Source organism: Planococcus citri, chromosome 2 (assembly GCF_950023065.1).
Source record: "Planococcus citri chromosome 2, ihPlaCitr1.1, whole genome shotgun sequence".
Lineage (NCBI taxonomy): Eukaryota > Metazoa > Arthropoda > Insecta > Hemiptera > Pseudococcidae > Planococcus > Planococcus citri.
In genome coordinates, this window is record NC_088678.1 from 187,142 (window position 1) to 208,762 (window position 21,621).

The 21,621-nt window shown below is 42.0% G+C and overlaps 2 protein-coding genes and 1 long non-coding RNA gene across 3 annotated transcripts; 1 reads left to right on the forward strand and 2 right to left on the reverse strand.

The window, feature by feature from the left end:
• Nucleotides 1-20: 20 nt before the first annotated feature.
• Nucleotides 21-1,562, reverse strand: LOC135833813 (deoxyhypusine hydroxylase-like). Its single transcript, XM_065347590.1, has 4 exons — nucleotides 1,340-1,562; nucleotides 917-1,246; nucleotides 510-821; nucleotides 21-375 (listed from the first exon to the last, which is right to left on the reverse strand). The coding sequence occupies exons 2-4, from the start codon at nucleotides 1,191-1,193 to the stop codon at nucleotides 77-79; spliced, it is 888 nt and encodes a 295-aa protein (XP_065203662.1). The 5' UTR covers nucleotides 1,194-1,246; nucleotides 1,340-1,562; the 3' UTR covers nucleotides 21-76.
• Nucleotides 1,563-1,896: 334 nt separating this feature from the next.
• Nucleotides 1,897-17,513, forward strand: LOC135833825 (uncharacterized). Its single transcript, XR_010556561.1, has 2 exons — nucleotides 1,897-3,183; nucleotides 13,828-17,513. It is a non-coding gene; the product is annotated as an uncharacterized LOC135833825 (long non-coding RNA).
• Nucleotides 16,743-21,410, reverse strand: kra (basic leucine zipper and W2 domain-containing protein kra). Its single transcript, XM_065347583.1, has 12 exons — nucleotides 21,233-21,410; nucleotides 20,415-20,486; nucleotides 20,047-20,223; nucleotides 19,765-19,868; nucleotides 19,512-19,694; nucleotides 19,309-19,430; nucleotides 19,119-19,221; nucleotides 18,901-19,041; nucleotides 18,565-18,784; nucleotides 18,344-18,466; nucleotides 18,176-18,270; nucleotides 16,743-17,595 (listed from the first exon to the last, which is right to left on the reverse strand). The coding sequence occupies exons 2-11, from the start codon at nucleotides 20,473-20,475 to the stop codon at nucleotides 18,245-18,247; spliced, it is 1,260 nt and encodes a 419-aa protein (XP_065203655.1). The 5' UTR covers nucleotides 20,476-20,486; nucleotides 21,233-21,410; the 3' UTR covers nucleotides 16,743-17,595; nucleotides 18,176-18,244.
• Between the last annotated feature and the right edge of the window lie 211 nt (nucleotides 21,411-21,621).

A 21,621-nucleotide genomic window follows, 5' to 3' on the forward strand; every position in this document is an offset into this window, starting at 1 on the left:
CGTATCAAGTAGGTAGGTGGTATCGCAACAAACGTATATTTAGTTATTTACAATAGAGGAAAATCGTACACATTGATCAAACGTCCTCGTCCAAAGGTTGAAATTGAGACGAATGGTTATACTCTCGAATGTCTAAAGCTACGACGCAGCTTTCACGAACCAAGTCATCGGAATCGTCGACAAACTTACGAATAATTTCGACACAGTCCGAGGTCCCGATGGAACCGAGAGCTTCGATCGCTTCGTGTCTCACCATGTTACTTTCGGATTCGTCTCGCACCACTTTCGTCAAAGCGGGAATACTCGCAGGATTCTGCAACTGTCCCAGCACGAAAGCAACTTCGTGACGAAAGAGCGCGCTCTTCGAACTGAAACCTAACAATCGCGACGTATGACTATGTATGTATGTATATTGCGCGACATGACTGACGCGGTAGGTAAAACAAAAATGCGATATGTATAAGTATATCGATTATCGACCTCGGACCGTTAGAAAAAGCTAATACTACCTTTGGCGATTATTTCCACGCTGGAGTTGGTATTCAAATTTCTCAACGCGAACATAGCTCGATAGCGTTCGAATATGCCGAGATTCTCATTCAAATACATTTCCGTCAACGTTGGTAGATCGGTGACGCTGCTCGGAGGAGCGGGATCGACGGTACCGTACATGTTGGAGTCTACCGCGCCGCCGTGGTCCAAAAATTCCAGTCGCCCCAACGCTATTTCGCAGGTTTCCGCTATTTCGGTAACACGGTTCGTTTGAAATTTGCGCAACGTGTTAATCGCCCGTTTATCGCCGATGGCTCCCAACGCTTCGGCTAAAAATGCGCGACGGATACTTTTTAAAAAAAATCTCGCCTCGCGACGAAACAAAAATACAGAATTTGGCGGGCGCGTTAACGCGTTACTTTACCAGCTTCGTGACGGACGACAGGCTGCTGCTCTTCGTCTTCCAGTACTCGAATCAGGGTGGACACCGCCGACGGAAGATTTATTTGACCTAAACAATAAGCCAGTTCGTGTTTCAGTAGAGCCGATTTGTCGTCGAAACACTGGCTAATGACTCGCACGGATTCGTCATTTTTCAAATTTTTCAGCGTGAAGAGAGCTCGGAATCTTCTCTTTAGAGGATATCGCGCGTTTTTCAATTCGGCACCAACCTTTCGAACATATTCCGCATCTACCGTCATCTTCGCAGTAACGCAGTCGTGAGTCGAGTGAATTCCGAATTCGAGTCTCCCACCTATAAAATAAAAGTGTCGTACCAGTTGAGTTTTTGCATCGCTCTAGCGATAAGTGATCAGATTTACAGAGTGTAGTGTGACGCGGAGAGAACCTTTATCGCATGGTATTCTGCAAATTTGAAATTAATCGCTCGATTCTTCCGCGCAGAAGAAATAACTAGATAGGTATGTGAATTGTGAAATGAGGTAACTTCATCGCAGTATCAGCATCCTCGTCGGTATCTTCGGTATTTTCACAGAACTCGTATCTTCGCTCAGTAAGCGCTCAGTGCACACTTCGCTCCTTGTTTTTTATCAATATTATTTTTATTTATTCCATTTTTTTTTTTTATCAAAAACTCAAAAGTCAGGTACCTGGTAGCTCAGGTAACACGAAGGAACGTGAAACCGGTGAAACGTGAAAGTGAAACGAAAACGGAAAACCCCGTGCTGCCAGAACGGACACAAAAACGAAACGGAACGGCGAACGGAACACAGAACTGCAGAAGAAGGGTGGTGGTACGTGGCCGGAAGGTGAAACTGAAAGTTGAGTTGTAATAATTAAACGTGACGTCAACGCTGGTTACGTTACGTTGCGTGAGTTGTGTTGCACCGGGTCGTACCGTATTTGTTGTTCGTGCTTCGTAGGGTCATATTATTGTGTAGTGTGTAGTAATACTCAAAGTGTTGAACATTTGGTAGTGGTGTGGTGTGGATGGAAGTTGTGGTAGTGGTTGGTAAGGCATTTAGGCAATGGTATGGTGCCGTGCTTGAGCCAGAGGTGCAAGTATCTCGACTGTTGCATTACCTTACCTTTTGCATTACCATTACCAAGCATTTTTTTTTGCAGTGTTTTATTTTAATTCTGTTTGGTTTGACCCGTTTGACGTTTGAGTAACCGACCAACTCCAACCGTTCAATCATTCGGTCATTCAGTGTTGATAAGTTTTCGCCTTTCGGTGAGTAATAACGGTCGACAGCCGGCATATTTGTTTTCTTCTTTTCAATCGTTATGGTCGTTCAATCATTCATCATTCGACGCCGGCGCTATCATCATCATCCTTCGCACTTGGCAGCTTGGAGAATCGTATCGAAGATAGAATCAGCTGCTCGTTGCAGCGAATTCGTATGGCGTGGCGTATCGCCGATCGCGTTGTAGTTTGTAGTTTGTACAGTCTCTGTGGTAAATGCAAATGCGGTACCAGCTAAAGCTGTCGCCTCCGCCGCGCCGATCTGCGGATCCTGATGACTGAAGTGATTCGTCCTGTTCGGCCGTTCCGTCGAGGCGTCCAAAGTCAACTGCGATATTCCGGTCCAGCTTTTCGGCAGCGCAACCGAAAGTCGTACTGTTGGCGATGCGATGAGGAAAAAGAACGGAGTGTCGAGTAGATGTGCGGTTGGATTCGTGGTATAGCCATAGCCGGTAGCAGTAGCCTGTTGCGCGTATCTGCTCGAGCAGATTATCGCTAGTCCGATTTTTCGATCGTTTGGTGTGAATTTTTCTATCGGAAACCGCGAACCGCGATCGTCCTTTACTCGCCATTACTCGTTCGTATCTGACTTTTCCCCGACCGGCTCGAGTGTAATCGCTTTACGCGTTGCTCGCGGTACTCGCACCTCGCACGTTTTTTGCAAATACGAGTAACAGCCTGAAGGATCCCGTAGATCGTAGTCTTACGGAAGCGTGAGCGTATCAACCACCGTAGAACGTGTTTTACGCGATCAACGTTTCAACTTTTGACGCTGAACTGGAGAAAATAATAGCGAAATCGCGACCGATGGTCGACGGTGTATCACTGTATCAGCAGCTGACCACCATCACAGCCGCAGCAGCAGCAGCAGCAGCAGCATGTGTGCCTCATGGGGTGTACCACGAAAGATGGCTTACCTCGAACGATGCGGTGCAATCGCCAGAGGACACGTAATGCGGATTACATTTAGCTTCGTTTCTTTTCGCGTAAGTATTTATTTATTTATTTATTTATTTGCTAATTACGTATTTTGTCGGTACTTTGCTACCTGTATGCGATATTGCGACGCGCGACGTCCGACGTGGACGTTGGCGTTCGTGCTCCTTGATGCTGATTGATCTGCGAGTACTGTCAGTGTCAACTGTGGACATGGCTGGACCCGGCGAGCCGAGGGGTCCACCTACTCCCACTCGTACCACGTAGGTAGACGTACAGCTGCGATTGCGAAATTTCCCAAGCTGTTGGACGTAGACAAACTTGGGAAAGCCATCGTTTGACGTTTGATCGCGTATCCGGTTGTAGCTCTAGCTACGGTTACGGTTTACGGTATAGGTAGTCGAATTCCGACTTGCGAATAGATTTTTGTTCGAGCCTCGAGAGCGCCAATTGATCCGCAGAGTAAGACTTTTGCACCTTAATGCTGGAATCGAAGTTGGGGTGAGCCGGCAAATGGCGAAAGGCGAAAAAATATGTCAGTCGAAGAAGCGCCCTATGTAGTATGTACTCGCTAGTCGCTTGGCCGTCACTCTGCTCGCTACTTTGGGACTCGGTAGCTTGGTGCCGAATTTCTTACTGCAGAGTGCAGATGGCTAGATCTGGCCCGGCCGTCTTCTCAATTTTCATTCAAAATGACGTGACGCAACTTTACCGAAAATTCAGACTGCCGCGACGATTTTCAGGTCAAATACGCGCGTTTCCATACCATGTAGGTATTCGTACGTAATTTTGCGAGTCGTACAGTGGTCGAGTGGTGCGAGGGTAGGGGTAGGTAGAGGTACGATGCGACGAGACGTTGTTTGAAAAAAGTTGCGAGTCTCGGCGAATCGAGTATAAGTTGGCGTTTTAATTACCTATTGAGAAGCGGGAGAGAGGGACAATCACTATCAATCGACAGCGCACTACAACACCTTTGATGGAAAGGGGCGCTGGCGCTGGCGCAACCGCAAAAGTAAGTCTACTTCCCAAGTCGAAAATTGGTCAAATTTGCCGAGTGGATAGTAAGAAGAGGCTCTCGGATAATATCAGCGTAGAGAGGTTTACAACGTTGATCAGCGTACTGTACTGGTATTTTGAATTTTGATACGACTCGGCGCTGCCAGCCAAGTGCAAAGTGCAAACGCGCATTTTTGTCTCAAAAATTTCCGCCACGCCACGCCAGCTATGCTCGACTCGATATTATTGTAGACCCTGTGCAATGTATGTATGTACTTCTGCATACATTATATTACGCGTATGCACGAGTAGCTTATGTAGGTACTAGGTACAGTCAGACCCAGACCCAGACCATACACGCGTCGCGTATGTATGTTTCGCATAGACCACTCACTTCGCGCTTGAAGTGATCAGAAAGAGGCCACAACATCGGTGTTTTGTAACACTTAGGCGTAGACATATCATAGCTATTAGCCATAGCCGTAGCTTTTACCATTATCACTACCAAATGGCTAAAGTTTTGCTTAATTCAGCTGGGTAGCTGGGTTTTAACGTTCTAAGTTGCCTATTAACCCTTTCGGCTACGAGACAAACTGACGGATAAAACTTGAAGTGCTTTAAACTGAGTGAGGTCGGTTGCTGCCCAGAACTCAAAATTTGCTGGAAATCGCACATTCAGAAAGTATTCATGTCACAAATGGCAATAAACCTTAAATTGACTATTTCTCGATTTATGACACCGAATACCATTATAAATCAAAATCAAGCCTTCTGAGGCATCTGATATTTCAATATGAAAATATTGATAACAAGCATTTTTGAAAATAGAAAAAAAGATAAGCTAAAATGAAATAAGTTTGCGTAAAAAAAGAAATTTTTGAAGAAAAACAAGGCTTGCGACTTCAGACGGTTAGTCAAACTGCAAATGTTTGAAGGTGATTGCTTGTGGGAGGATTAAAATTGATGGAAAAATCTTTGTGTTATAGAGAGCATTTTTCGAAATTTTTAAAGGCCATGTCACAATTCAACGCTAATTTTCAATGAAATTCTGAAAAAAATGATATCATTTTCATTTTGTGACACATACATCTCTCTTGAGGAGATTTGCTTGGGCGAGTAAGTCACCTCAGAAGATGACTAGGTGAACTTTTGCGAGCATTTGAATTTTATGATGGATACTATGTCATAAAGACTGCGTTCAAAGAATTCATTATCTGTAAGATAACTTCTAAAAAGTAATTCCAGTTATTTCACAACATGATATTCGTATTTTATTTTTATCATCTCATTATGACCAACCAGATTGAGGGCTGTATTATGACACAGTATCTATCATAAAATTCAAATGCTCGCAAAAGTTCACCTAGTCATCTTCTGAGGTGACTTACTCGCCCAAGCAAATCACCTCAAGAGAGATGTATGTGTCACAAAATGAAAATGATATCATTTTTTTCAGAATTTCATTGAAAATTAGCGTTGAATTGTGACATGGCCTTTAAAAATTTCGAAAAATGCTCTCTATAACACAAAGATTTTTCCATCAATTTTAATCCTCCCACAAGCAATCACCTTCAAACATTTGCAGTTTGACTAACCGTCTGAAGTCGCAAGCCTTGTTTTTCTTCAAAAATTTCTTTTTTTACGCAAACTTATTTCATTTTAGCTTATCTTTTTTTCTATTTTCAAAAATGCTTGTTATCAATATTTTCATATTGAAATATCAGATGCCTCAGAAGGCTTGATTTTGATTTATAATGGTATTCGGTGTCATAAATCGAGAAATAGTCAATTTAAGGTTTATTGCCATTTGTGACATGAATACTTTCTGAATGTGCGATTTCCAGCAAATTTTGAGTTCTGGGCAGCAACCGACCTCACTCAGTTTAAAGCACTTCAAGTTTTATCCGTCAGTTTGTCTCGTAGCCGAAAGGGTTAACGCGAGAGATTGTTGGAAAGAAATGTTGACCTCTGCTCTGCTCTGCTCTGCTCTGCTCTGCTCTGGACGCTTTGGCTCGTGGTTGAACCAATCAACAGTCAACCGTCGGCGTCAACGGCTCAATCAGTAAGACAGACTCGTCAGTGTCAGTGTCAGTGGCAATGACAGTGGTGGCACAGACGAATGACGAATGGTCCGAGGCTCTTACTGTTGGTGGCTGATGGTAGGCCTTATGACATTCGCACCTCTACGACCTACGTCTACCTAGTACCTAGTGTACCACCTACGAGTAGGTATAACTAATAACTTGGTGAGAAATTATCATTCCGACAATGTAGCGCTGTGTTATTGCCTTCCCTCCCCCCTTTTTCGCGCTTTATATACAATATACATATATGATATATGTACTCGTAGTTGCCTGTTGGGCTGTTTTACTAGTTTTCTGCCCGTTCATTTTTACGATTTGGCGAGTGTAAAAGGAAGAACTTTGTCGCTCTCGCTCTCGCTCTCGCTCTCACTCTCCCGGCTTCGTCGTCGATGAAAAATGAAAATCACTACGGAGCGCGAGCGCGAGCGCGAGATGGAAAAAACGATAAATAAAAAAGTCAAAATTACACGTAAATCGTAAATGTACTCGTATGTAGTAGGTAGTACACTCAGGTACCTACTAGGTAAATGGTTGGAGTTGCTTAGAATTGTTTACGGAATACGATTAGGTGGGTAGTCGTGAAAGTCTCGCTGTTCGTCTTCCATTGATTGGGCAGGTGAAAAAACACGGAATGCACGATGCAAGATGCACGGACAGGGACAGCGGCTGCAAATGCGATGCGAATGAATGGTAATGGTAATGGTAATGGTACGCGTGAATTGGTACCTAAATGAAATGTGTAAACGTCGAATCCAAGTCGAACGGTTAAACAGCTCAACAACCAAAGTAGATGGTGGATGGAGGATGGTGCCCTGCGCTGCGCCTGGTGCCAGTCGGTAGTCGCAGTCGCGTGCCCATCAGGTGATGTGTCTTGGGCTGTGGGCGCGGGGCGGCCGCGGGGGCGGGTGCGAGTGCGAGCGCAGTGCCGAGTAACAAGGCACCGCTTGTTTTTCCCAGCACAGCGTACATCTACATACATACGAGTACATATGTACCACGTAACATCTGCTCGGCGTAAAATTTTCTTCTTACTTGTCGTTGCTTAGATATACCTAGGTAGGTAGAGGTACATAACATAACCTAACCCAACCATTCTTCTCATCATGTTGATGATGGTCGATCTGCGGCTGCGGCTGCGGCTGCGGCCTGCGCCGACCAACCAGCAGCTATGCTATGCTATGCTATGCTACATCCGCATTCGCATTCGCATCTAGGTACGCAAGTTGAATACGATTTTGCAAAAATCCAAATGGAATCGATATGGTTGCAGGTATAGACGTAAGGTGTCGGTAACTAATTTTTTTTTCAACTAGTTTTTTGTAACATTTTACTTGAACTGTGGCAGTTTTTGAGAGCAGGTTTCAGTGGTCACTGGTCAGTGACTGTGTGGCAAAGTCGCTTCCCGCTTCCTACTTACTCTTAGACTTGCGTAATACGCGTACGTAGACGTACTGTATACTGTATTGGGAAGATGGGCTTGACTGCGAGCCCAAGATACGCACGCACGCGCGCGTAGCACAGCCACAGACCACATTCGAATTTGACAGATCCGACAGATCCAAGATGCAGGTCTGTGTGTCTGCTGACGAGGGAACCCTCCCACATGACAATCTCCGATTTGAATGAAACTTAGACTGGTGGAAAGAGGACCTCAAAAAACCTCCATCCCCCAATTTTCAGCTGCACGAGTTGATTTTTCGATTTTTGACGAGCGTTTAAAGTTTTGCGTAGGTCCGTCTCTATACGGGTAAAGTTGTTCTGTAAATTCGAAAAATGGCCGTTTCTCCCTACCACATCAATTTCAGCAGCTGAAATTTTGACCAAGGGTCTACGCTCGATACCTAATCGACTAATATGTAATTGTACTACCGCCGCGCCGCGCCGGCCGGATCTACAATTATCATCAGAAATCGAATTTTTTGTCCATCTGGTGGTTTATAAATGCGATTGAAAAATTTGAAAAACCAGTAAATTAAGCTCATCTAATCAACTCGGAGGGCTCAAATTTTGGTCAAACAGTCTGTGCCGAATACCAAAATCGACGCGTACCATCATTGGCCGGATCCGGCCGTTCGTTCAGAAAACAAGGTTTTTTACTGTTTTTTATCACGTTATACATACCTACGTACTACGCGTATGTACTCGTATTATGTGAATTCGAAAAATGGCTGTTTCTCCCCACCACATCCAGGCATCGTAGCGGGTCACTTTTATAGTGACTTGTTCACTTTTGGTTACTTTTTTCATCAAAAAGTCACTATTAGTCACTTTTCTTTCAAAAAAAGTCACTTTCTTGAATTTTTTTCGTTTTTTTATCCAAATTATCTTTGTTTTATTCATTTTCAAAGGATTTTATGCGAATTTTCTTTATTAAATAATTTCAGAATTTTAAAAACACAAATTTTTACTTTTTGAAACATCTATTTTCGAAAGCTTTTGCCTTTTTCTTTTCTTTTTCAAAATAAAGATGGAAATTTATTTTTTTTAAATCAAGTTCTAAAGCCAAAAAATAAACTTGTCACAAAAAAATATCGTTTTTATGCCTCTCAAAATTCAAATTTTCAAGTGCTTTCGCCCTCGATTAGGTCTGTCTTTTTTTATTCTCAAAATCACCTTCCTTCAAAAAAACATGATTCAAATTCTAAAATTTTGAAAATAAAAAAATGAACTACTCGTTCTCACATTTTTTTTAAAACGAATTTTCCGGTGGGGCCAGGCGGGAGAATAAAGTAATAGTTTTTATAGGTGAGATATCGAACGTTTTTTTGCTTTTGTTTTTCGATTTTCTGCTCTCCCGAACGCTGGAATTAAAAAAAAAATTGGTCACTTTTTTGGTCACTTTTTTCACTGATGAAAGTCACTAAAGTCACTTTTTTTAGAAAAATTTGGCTACAATGCCTGACCACATCAACTCGAGCAGCTGAAATTTTGGCCAAAGGGTCTACGCTCGATACCTAATCGATAAGTACTACCGTCGCGTCGGTCAAATCTGCAATTATCATCAGAAATCGAATTTTTTCGCATAACACGAGAAAAAGTATAGAAAATAGTTACGCAAAACTTGAAACGCTCGTCAAAAATCGAAAAATCAACTCGAGCAGCTGAAAATTGGGAGATTGGTTTTTTTTTGAGGTCCTCTTTTCCACCAGTCCAAGTTTCATTCAAATCGGAGATTATCATATTATGGGAGAGTTCCCTTGTGACTGTGTACTGTGTATGTGTATCGTGTATTGTCAAATACGTAGGTAGAGGCAAGAGGTAGGTACACGTATTAAGACAAAATTCGCGCCGCGTTATACTGCATTTCGGCCTTTACTTACAATTTACCTATGGCTATACCATGCCCAGCTTCATAGCGAATACTGTACTTGCAATTCGCATTTCGTATTCGTATTCGTCTCACCGCACCCACAGCCACACATTGCCAACACTTAGTTGTGGCACTGCCAAAGCCAGGACCAGATCGAATGATCAATGCGGTCGAAAAAGAAAAGCTAGAGCTGTAGAGCAAGAGCAAGACGAAGGGGGTACGTTAACGTTAGCGATAGCGTTAGCCGTATGCGCTGCGCTGCACTGCATCAGGTATAGTACGTAGACGTACACGTACGAGTATAATGCTTAATGCATCGCTTACAATAGCGATAGCGAAGCCGAATACCTGCGCATTGCTCTTGTTGCTGTAGAGTGTAGACTGCAGAAAATAATTGTACAAATAGGACTAGGAGAGAAAAAAAAAAAATACCAACATCAGGTATTAGCCCATGCTGGTATCGTAGTATCGTGGTAGTGTGTGTGCGTGTGCGTGTGCGTGCGTGCGCGTGTAGGCTTTAGGGTGAAGCTGTTGCGTTTAGTTGGAGCTGTTAGCTGTTTACTACGATACACGATACACGATACGATATGATACGCATACGACCATTCGACCACGAGTAGTTTACTCGTAGTTTAGTTTATGTGTAGATACGGTGACGGCGACGGGGACGGAGATGGATGAGAGAGAGAACGAGAGCAGAGAGCAGTGGTATGTTAGTGATGAAGTATTGGTTGCAAGATGCAAGAGCAAGAGGAAGATGTCGACGCGTACTGCGTACTGCAAGGTGGTGTGAGTCGACTACGACTACGACTACGACTACGACTACGAGTGTCGAAGAAGAAGATTATGATGAAGAAAAAAAAAGCCAGGAAACACCTGGTCCTATTGCTACACCCATTTCTAAGTCGAAGAAACCTAGTTTTTCTATTGCCATTCAATTCACATCGGACTTTTTGTTACAACCATCGCTATAATGCTATCGCATCGAGTCCTGCCACTCGGGCCGCCAGGACCAGTTTTTCTATTCTTTATTATGTTTTGTGTACAGTGTACTCGTACTCGTACTCGTACCTACTATTCATTATTCTTTTTACACCGTACACGGCTGCTGGGCTGCTATATTTCCTAATCCCTCTTTCTTCCAACGTTGGAGCTCTTTCGCCTTTCCTTCGCCACGCCACGCCAATTCATTTTGCTTGCTTCGTTTCTCTAGCAAGGCAATGGCAATGACAATGGCATGCGATTGCGATTGCGATTCGCATTCATAAATGGCGCGGTGCGTGCTTGATCTTTTGTTGGTACTTGGTAGCCCTTTTCTGTTTCTGATCATTCTGCGTGCGTGTGTGCGCGAGTGTGTGCGCGTTTATGTTGGGCTTGGGCTTCTCATACCTCCTTCGCTCGCTCTTCAATGGGCCAGTATTCGGTATTCGGTATTCGGTATTCGGTATTCGGTTTGGTTTTTGGTTTTTGCACTGCTGTAGCTGTACCATTACCATACTCTTATATACGAGAATGCCACCATACTATCGTAATTTTTGCTTTTTTGCACGGCGCTAGTAAGCTTTGTCCTTCTCTGTATACTTATACTATACGTGTACGACGTACGAGTGCACCTTACTTGCGCACTCATTTTGTATGGTTGTACGTAGACGTATGTAGTATGTACCTATACCTCTACCTACAGGGTGCCCAGAAATATCGAGCACCCCTAAAAAAGTTTTCTACTAAAATACTTGGGTTGGTCAAATGGTCACAGTGAATGATACGAGTAATAATGATACATAGCACACGATTGGTTGTTGGACTGGAGAGATACGTAGGTAACATTCCACCAATCATACGCATCTATTAAACCGTTCACGTTGCCAACCTACGCGTATATTTTTAATGAAAAACTTTCTTCGGGGTGCTCGATATTTCTGGGCACCCTGTACGTTTTGTAGTTCGCTGGAAACGCCATTATTCGAGTCACTACTCGTGCATAGGTATTACGATACGAGTAGGTAGGTATATCAGTTGCGAAAAAGTTGCGAAATCAACCAAAAATTCATCAAAGTCGCCAATTTTTCCTCTCGAAATCAACGAATGATTTTTACAAGTTTTTACATACGTCGTATCAATAACATTCAAATGGTATTGTGCATAGAGAATTAGAGATTCTCCGCGTAATTCGGGGAAGGAATCCCTCACAGTGATACTATTCGTGTGACAAAAAATTAAAAAAAATATATTTATTTTTTATCACGTGGGGGTTAAGGGTGGAGGGTAATTTCCTCCGCCGGGGAGTCCCTCGCAATGATACCACAAATGTAACTTTTTCTCAATTTGGGTAGAGGGTGTGTGAGGGATTGCCTCGTAGTGATACCATTCGCGGGTTTTGCGGAGATTCCCTTTCAGCGATACCATTGGCGTAAAATTGTGACACGATGCCGTTTAAAGGATAAAGTTGTTACGTTACTTTTGGGAGGCGTAAATTTTATCTAACGTAAGTAAATACCTACGTGGAAAAAATTGGACTACCTCTTTAAAATACTGTATAAAAAATCTTCAAACACCCGGATGTGACGATGTTTGGTTAAGAGGGAGGAGGAACCTACTGTGGGTAGGTAGTTAGGTACTAGGTAGAAATGACGTGCGGTGATACCAAATACCAAATATGTATTTCGTTTTGAAAAGTACGAAAACTATAATATAAACTATGTACAGATAAGTAAAGTACGTACGAATTTGGCTTCTTTGATTTTGAAATATACCCCGAATTGTTGAGAAAAACTTTGTTGAAAATATGTACATACAGTCATACATCGAACAATTTCTTGAAAAGTCGAAACAAAAAACCTAAAAAAAATTCTAGACCTTAGTCAATTGCTCTTGTACGATATATTATGTGTAATTTGAAAGTTGTGCACACAGTATAGATAAGTAGGTACTAGGTAGTAGGTATTTCAAAGCAGAACCGATAGATGTTAGATGTTGCCGTTTAACAGCTGCTGTTAGCAAATTGATGTGCTTGTGCACTGTGCTGTGGCCTGTGGGTACTGGGTACTGGGTAGGTGTGTTTTGTTTTCGGGTTCGTTTATTTGAAGCGTCAACTCGTGTCTTTTTTACATACGTTTACGTATGTACAAAATGTACCGAAGATACGCGTAAAAATTATGGAATCAAGGAGAGGAGGGAAGGATTAGAAGATGGGCGATTTGCGCGATTTTATATTGAAAGCGATTTCGAGTATCCGTAATTTGATAACAACTCGTACGTATTTAGAACAATACTCGTATACCTAGTACCTAGACCTACATAGTACATACCTACCGTTACTTACCTATATGTAGAATGAGGTTTAAATTCGTTTGAAAAATTGCATTCAAGTTGAGTTGCGATTCGGTGATTCTTTAGCATACATACTCGTAGCTCGTATCATGCAATATACTCGTGTACTCGTACTACGTAGGTGCAGGTAGGTCCATATTAGCAAAGTGAAAAAAAAACAACAACAACAACTATACGAGTACGAGTACGAGTACAACAACAAACAAGCGTGGTTAAATCGTACGGCCACGGCGGCGTATGCGTGGGAAATGAAATGATTCAGTTTTGGAGTTTTTGGAACTTATTCGATCGACAGCTGGCACTCTGGTTACCACTTACCAGTTACCAACAAGTCGCTTATGAAGGTTTACCTTAGGTATCGTAGGCAAGTCCAGGAACCAGGTGTAGTGAAATTAGTGATCGGCGATCCTGCCGAACGTCACGTCGACGCGCGACGTCGCTTATACACATACAGAGACAGACATACATTACATCGCATACCTAGCATTACCTACCATATGTATGTGTAGGTAGGTAGGTAGGTAGGTACTAGGTAGGTATTCGCTAGTCGTCGTGAAAAGTGGCGAATTAACGAGAGTTTGCATGCGGCTGTGCTGTGGTAGTGGTTGTACGAGTACGAATACGAGTCGAGTATATTGATTCGTTTGCGGCGGACGGCGGGACGGGTATGCAATATGCATATGCATATGCAAAAGCAGAAGTACCTATATTTTGTATTAGCAGGTTACGAGTAGTTTACCTTTACCTTTACTTTTACGTGTGCCGTATGCGAAACACTCGACAAATTTCCAGTAGGTATCTGTATCTACTAACTACTTCAATCTCGAGTTCGAGTTCAAAATCAGTCAGAATTTCAATTTTCTACGCGTATTTATGTGTACGAGTACCTATAGTACCTATAGTACCTATTTACAGGACAATTTGAATATCGCAATTAATTAATGAAGTAATGGTAAAAAAAATTGAAATTACAGGTTTTGCGGTGCTGACGGCTGACGAACGGACGAACGGACGAATGCGGAATGCAATCGAAACCCAGCAACCAAATCTACCATATCGCTTCTACAGATAGGCCGTGACTAGTAGCATTACTCGAAATGAATACTGCTTTACTGGTTAGTATTGCACCAGTCCCGGCCTGTCTGTGCGGTGCTGTGCTGTGATGATGACTGATGTGTAGTGGACCAGCGCCCAGCGCCCAGCGGACTGGCCGTACCCTCGACGGTTGTTGCAAATTCAACAACAAACCACCACAGCGCGGACGCGTAGCTGCTTGCTGTGTAGCTGTAGTGTGTATACTTGTTTGTAACTTGCTAGCAACCTTATTGTTAAATTCTGTTGTACTCGTACGTTATATAGGCTACTCGTATGTAACTAAGTGTAAGTACGTACATCTACATAGGTTACATTTATAGACATACTGCATGCGTAGTTATTCGCCGTGCCGTGTAATGCGTATGACGAGAGAGCCGCAGCCGGCTATTTTAATGTAGGTAGCTGGGTAGTGGGTGTGGGTGTGGGTACCAAACAAACCAACCAACACCGAGGAATCGGAAACCTGCAAATTCACGTCGCAACATACCCCATACTGATATCACTGACGTGAGCAAACCTGTGGCCGCGGTTTCGGTTACACTTAACACTCGCAGTTGCACTACACTACTAACACCAGTCAGCATCTCTTGGCATACGCAATACGCATAGCGTAACAACTTATCGTTAACTACGAAAACGCGAGATTTAAATTACGCGATGCACCCTTACGAGTATACTCGTATACTGTAGAGTACAAAGTGCAAGCAGCCCAAGCCAAGTAACGTGGTACTTTATAGGCTGAGCCGCGTGCAAGTTATGTTTCTGTTTCGTTCATATTGCACGTGCCCCGGCTTATGACGCTGCGAATGACGATTGACGATTGGCGATTGACGATTGATGGTGTTTCTTCGTATGTCACCAGTCACCGCCCGCAGAGATACGACTTACGAGTATGATATTCTGTACTGGGTACTTCGATATGTACACTGTACAGGTACTAGGTAGTAGCCAATAGGTATATGTTTGTACATAGACATACGTATTACACGTTCATCTTTATTCTTTCGACTGTTAGTGTTATGTACTTTACTTACGTTTAGACGAGTCAACATTACAAAGTTCAAAGTTGTCGTAATATGTACACGTACACGTACACGTACTCGTCCGTGGTTTCAATAGATATTTTATTATTACTCGTATGTACCAATAATTTACCTCGACCGATCATGAAATAGGGTGTCTACAGGACGAAAAACGTAGGAATTTACCAAAAAAAAAAGTTGGAAAAAACGTCAAAAACTCACGAAATTTTGAAAGGATTTGAATGTTAATTTGCCGACAAAATTACCATAATGTATCCTCAAAATTTTAATTTTTTCAGTTTTCTCAACTTATTCGTTGTGTTTGGAAAGTAGTCAGTTTTAAACAAACTTTTTAAAATGTCATTAGTGGAAGAAATGGATTTTTCATTCTAAAATTACTACTGTTTCGCTTCTTGAAACTACAAATTTAGAAAAGCTTTTGCCCGAGCGAATTAAGATTAGAAAAACAGAATTTCTTACATTAAAATTGATATTGTTCCGCTTTTCCAACTACAATTTTCTAAAGCTTCTGCCCTCGCTTAGCTTGGGATTGTTTTCTTTTCTTTTTCAAAATTGAAATTCTTTTTAAAAAATCGTCAACAAAGTATTCAATTTTTAAAGTTTCAAAATAAAAAATGAAATTCTCGCGTACCTACTTCCCGAAATACAATAATTTTTCAATAGTTTTCGCCTTCACTTGGACCTGTTCTCTGACTTTTTTCTTATCAAAGTTAACATCCTAAGAACATCTTTCCAATTCTAAAATTTTATAATCCAAAAAACGAACTCCTCGCATTCAAAAACATTGTTTTTTTTTTTATAATTCTGTCGAAATACGAATTTTCCAAAGTTTTTGCCCTCGCCTCGCTCGGGCCTTTCGACCCTTTGCTCTTTTTTTCAACGTCTCGTTTTCAAGTCTTTTGAAATCAAATTTTCAAAAACTTTCACCCTTGCATCGCTCGGCCCGGGCCAATTTTTTTCTTCTTTTAAAATTGGGGAAAAATCACTTTTGGGCCCCCAAATCATCAAAATGGGCAGTTTTTTCGTAGTTCTGTTGACAAGACCACACTGCTCACAACGTTAAAATTTTGATTTTTGTAGCCGAAATGACACGATACACCCCCTCTCCCCCTAAAAATATAGTGTACGAAAAAAATACGATAAAAGTACGAAATTTTGTTTTTTGGATTTAGTAGACACCCTGTAAAATGTGTAATATTTTTAATTCAAAGACCGGCCATCGTGTATTCGTGTATTGGTGTATTGTTCATCCGTATGATGCAACGTCGGTCTGGAGGTACAGTTAGAGTTACGAGTATCTACTTAGTTATTTCATAATTATTCTGTATCAATCTTCGTACGTACTACGTATCTACATGCTAAATTTATTGTCTACTGTTCGGTGTTCATGTTACGTATGTTGACGGTGCAAATACCGAATAGGTACCAAATATCAAATATACATAAATACCTCTTGACGGACTAATTTTTGTTGTTTATCACTGTATCAGTCTCGCACTTAATTAATAACGAATACGAGTTTGTACGACACGTAATTAGAGAAGCGCAAGCGCGGTAACGTAAGAGTCTCGTCATTTTGCTGCCGAGTGCTGGTTGTGTCGGTTACTCTCCCAAGATTTCTTCATTCGTCAGTCCGGTAGCCGCCAGCCGGGCAACGAGACGAGACGAAGCGAAGCGCAAATCGCCAACCTGGCGGTTTTATTTGCCTATTGCCTATGGTCGACCAAGACGAAATAATTGCTTACGCCTGATTATTTAATAAAATGTATTGGAAAATTACAATAATTTGAAAAATTTTCAAAGGAATATTTTTATTGCGCTTGAACGGCGAATACACATATACATATGTAAGTACGAGTATGATCACGAAAACGTTCAACGAAACGTTTCGTCGTCGGTCGGTCGGTCGGTCGGTCAACAGACGCGAATGCGACAATGCGAATATAGGTACTTGTTACTAGACGACAAATCAATAATAAGAATACATACGACGTATCACGTACAGTCGCGCCGCTCAGCGCCTATAAATACCACCGATTACTAATAAAATACGAGTAAAAAAAGAAAAGAAGAGAGAAAAAAAACCGTTCGATATCAATAATTAAAAATCAATCTAGACTCGCGTACTATTCAAAATAAATGTAGGTATGTAAATAAATTTTAATCGACTGCAGTGCAAACCACAATAAAATGCTGTAAAAAAAATATCCAATTCACAATAAAAAGTTACTTTAAAAAATTTTTTACAAACGAAATATGCTAAAATAAAATTAAGATTTGTTACATAAAATTCGCACACGTTGTTAGGTTTCGGTTTTCGGCTCGCGGCTCGCGGCTCGTGGCTCTCGGCAAATGTACAGTATCACCGATGTCGATGTGTGATGGCGATGGCGATGGTGGTGCGATGATGACGACGCGACGGGCAAACCGAAACGCACGCAGATATACGAACAGGAATTCAGAAATGAAATACACAGGTAAACAGGCAAGTATAATATTGCAACACGTATTGAAGTTAGAGAGGTACTTTTAAAATGACGACCAAACGTAATGAGGACGCGAAGAACGCGAGCCACGCTTGATTATACTGTATGTATTTTGTATCTACAAACAAACGATGAAAAAACCAAGTTAGATAAGTAGGTTTAGGTAGCTAGTTAGGTACATAACTAATCGAGTATCACCGCACTTGCGAAGCGTAATCGCTAGCAAATACGAATACGCGTGTTTTATATAATACTCGTTCATATAGTACATATTCGTACGTATGCTGTATATGTCTAGTCTATATAACCAACAATTATTTTGCCGTTGACGGTTTGGCGCTCCGTCTCCCTACTGCTACGATTGCAATAATTCAAAGACAACGTTCGTCGTAGCTTCGTAGACGGCATTTTCAACATCACCAGCCCAGCCCAGCCCAGCCCCGAATTCGCCAACGTAAAATTACACCCGCATAAATTGAAATTGACGCGAGTCAAAAACCTTAAAACAATAATTGCACTTTCGACACGCACGCACGCCACAGCGATCTCACATTCCTGCAAAGGCTACAAGATAGTCGAGGCGTAGCATAATGGGTTACATAGTCGACTAATCCGATCAACTACAAAACTATCGAGCGTATAAAATGAGGTAAATGCGCCGTAATAACACGACGGATTACTGAAAACCACCTACTCACGTTGTATTGATGAAGGGGAAGGCGGAGGCGGGAGAAGGGTCAAGATTCAATTTCGGAGCCGCATCACATTTATTCGTCCTCGTCGCTACCAGACTCTGCAACAAATTTATCGATATGACAGCCATACTAGAAACCCGATACGACGCTCGCAAAATGGACTACACTTACCTTCTTCGGCGCTTTGCAACCATTCTATGAAAGATTTCATTTGTTGCAAGAACATGATTTTGCCTTTGCTGGAATGCGCTTCTTTGTACCATTTCAAAATGACCTCTTCGGATATAATATCGGCTAAACGAACACACGCGCAAAACAAGTTACAAATACGTTGGTAACTGGTGGTACCTAGGTACGGTACGATCAATCGACCGAGTACGCGATATGCTCACTTTTATAGAATAATAAGATAATTTTCTGGAAGACTTTCATGAAATTCATGTTTTCGTAACAATATTCTTGAACTTTGAGCATGAGAGCTAGTTCCGAACGTGCGGTGGTGGTAAAAGCCGCCAACAACATGGTGTACTGCTTTAAATGCTTCAGAGCTTGTTCAGTCAATAGTTCTTCCTTCTTATTCCATTCGGCGTGAGACATGACCACGGACCAAACCTGCGTCGCATAAAAAGGGCATTACAGACAGACCGACCGACCGACCAATCAATCAATCAATCAATCAACAGAATTATTACGGCGATAACGCCAGACTCTGACGCGACCGCACTTACCAATATGGCGACTTCGTGCTCCGGAATGCTCGCTTTAGCGGCCATTTTCTGCACTTCGCCGATGATTTCTTTGACAGGATACTCTTCCGCTAATTTCGCGCTCAAGTGACGTTCTAAACTTCGTTTGGCGCCTTGACTTTCCTGTTGACACGAGGATAAGCGAAACGTTAGCGTACTTCACTTCACAGCACTGCGCTGCGCTGCGCTGCATCACTCACCTGTGCCAGATGCAATTTAACTATATCGTTCAATCCCTTTTCCTCGAAAACCGATTTGAAATAATCTTCGGTACGTTTATTGGGTGGCACGAATTCCATCAAACTGCGCGCAAGAACAAAATTTTAGCTGTTAGAAAGAGCGTAAAACGTGCGAGACACATTTAGACGAGCAGTCTCCATCGATACGTACCTCTTTTCCAAGCCACTTTTTTTCAAGGCCGTCATCAAACTGGACAATCCTTTCTCTTGTTTCCACGTCACAAAAACTTCGATCAAAAACTCCAACGCTAAACCGTCTTTCACCAAATGTTCCTGCAATGCGCGGCACGTTTAGAACTCGACACGATTGAGGCGAAACGAAAAAATAAAAATAAAAATACGTAATGCTCTTACGTTGTTTAGAACCGTAAGCACTTGCGGTTGAACTGAATTATTTGCGATCCAGAGCGCAGTCATGCGAGCTAATTTCGTCCGTTCGGCTTCGTTAAATCCTTTGATGAATATCAAAACTTTTTTCATCTCCTCGAAGAACATTTTTTCCAGATATTTGTAGCGTCTCATCAGTTTGACGAACACCTGCGAATAAAAGTCGAAATTATGTAGATGCGAAAAACGCAGGGCCGCCGCCGCCGCCGTAACTCTTTACCTGTTCAAAATTCTTCATCGACGTCATGTCGTCGGGCGCTTCGAAAATACACGAATTGGTTTTGCACAATTTATCGCCATCCTGCGCGATCGAACCGCCAGGCACTACAGAATAATGCGAAAAACACGAGAATTGAAATTAAAATGAAAAAATCAACTCTGGTCACGCGCTACGTTACGTTATACTCGTAGGTATGTGAACATCAAACGTGCCATAGTATGTACATAGTACATACATAGGTAATGTGTGGTAAATGTCGTATTAGATATCGCATCATCTTACCGAGTAATCCGCCCGCGATTAAAATATCAAAAAGTGCTTCGCCGTATCGACGATAGTCTACTTTGGAGCCGGCAGAATCTAAAAATTTCCATATGGCATCTACGTCAGGTCCAGCAGCGTTGAGTCCAACAACGATGAAATCTCGGAAGCCGGCGGGATCATATTTCTCTTTTTCATCTGACGCGAAATAAAATCGATTAGGTAATGAAAAAGCAACGAACAAAGAAGAGGAGAGAAAACTTTGAAACGGACAACTGGACAAAATCGTAATCGTAATCGTAATGGTAAACAACGATAACAAAATGAAAAACGATGCGTGAGGAGGGTTGGGGTAAGGAGGATCAGCCACACACACAAAACATAGTTACCTCGTTTTCTGGTCTTGATTCTCTGACCTGATAGAACTGGCTTTTCTGTTTTTTGACTCATACAACAATTCGCTGAAAAAGAAAACAAATCGATAGAAACAACATCCGCATTCTTCAAAACCACTAACAGAACACGAACGGTTATCGTCAACGTCAACGTCACCTTGGTACGACTACCAATGTAACACACATTCATCTACTCGCTCGTCTCCGTATTTGTACCTTTACCTACGTACTTATGTGGGTAGGTCTAGGTATGAAATCACTCGTTCTCCGATATTTTGGAAAACGACGTCGTTATATTTTTTGAAAAGGAAAATTCCTTACTCGCTTTCACTACGGCTATCGCTGCCATGCCATTACTTTCATTTCACATACGCGAGTAGATTCCAACGGACAGCATCGAAAATAAAAATATGCCAGACCGCTAATAATCGAAATACCTGCGACGTACTATTCGACTAACTACCGATGCAAAATTAGAACAAAAGGTTTTTCGATCTCTCTCACACGCTCGCTTCATGATGACTAACCTTACCTACTTAGCTGCGCGTAATCGCCGAGTAAATAAAACTGTCGAATATTTTCCTCGAGAAGTATCATTCGATGCAAACTCACTCGAAATTGCCGATTCCAGCGAGTTAAATTTCACTTATATCGCCGAAATATCCTAATTATAAGCATACGCAGATCTTACACATTCGAATGCATACGACGTGTAAACGTGAAATCGATGTCAAGGTTAAAATCCGAGTCAGCGCGAGTAAGTTTAAGGACTGTACACTAGTAAATAGAGTATTACATAAAGTTGTACTTACGTTGGAACTTTTTATTGTCACCAAAAGTACACTCGGCAATTTTCACTCGGATTGATATTGGAAAAATCAATCGTCAGCTCGCATCAACGATAATAGAATCGCAATTTATAGGAACAGAACAGCGGATGATGTTTAGAAAAATAGTCCAGAGAAAACAACGTGATTCATTCAAGAAAACCATCTACTTGTTGGAAAACAACGATTTTTGATATTCGTTTCGGTGCAATCGATGTGGACCAAGTATTCGAATAAAAAATTCTAACGACAAAAACTGACCACGACACGGAGTAATGCTCATGGACGTGGCAAAACTTTCGAACGGAATGGTTCTGTTATCCGTGACGTCTCCTAACTTAACAGTGCGGTCACTGCGGTGTGCCGGGTGTGCG

Coding starts and splice junctions, on each gene's coding strand:
- kra (XM_065347583.1), bottom strand. CDS start 20,475: ATGAGTCAAAAAACAGAAAAGCCAGTTCTATCAGGTCAGAGAATCAAG. Junction 20,224..20,414: donor AATCAAGACCAGAAAACGAG/GTAACTATGTTT, acceptor ATTTCGCGTCAG/ATGAAAAAGAGAAATATGAT. Junction 18,467..18,564: donor TATCTTATTATTCTATAAAA/GTGAGCATATCG, acceptor GTGTTCGTTTAG/CCGATATTATATCCGAAGAG.
- LOC135833813 (XM_065347590.1), bottom strand. CDS start 1,193: ATGACGGTAGATGCGGAATATGTTCGAAAGGTTGGTGCCGAATTGAAA. Junction 822..916: donor TGTCGTCCGTCACGAAGCTG/GTAAAGTAACGC, acceptor GCGCATTTTTAG/CCGAAGCGTTGGGAGCCATC. Junction 376..509: donor CGTGGAAATAATCGCCAAAG/GTAGTATTAGCT, acceptor CGCGATTGTTAG/GTTTCAGTTCGAAGAGCGCG.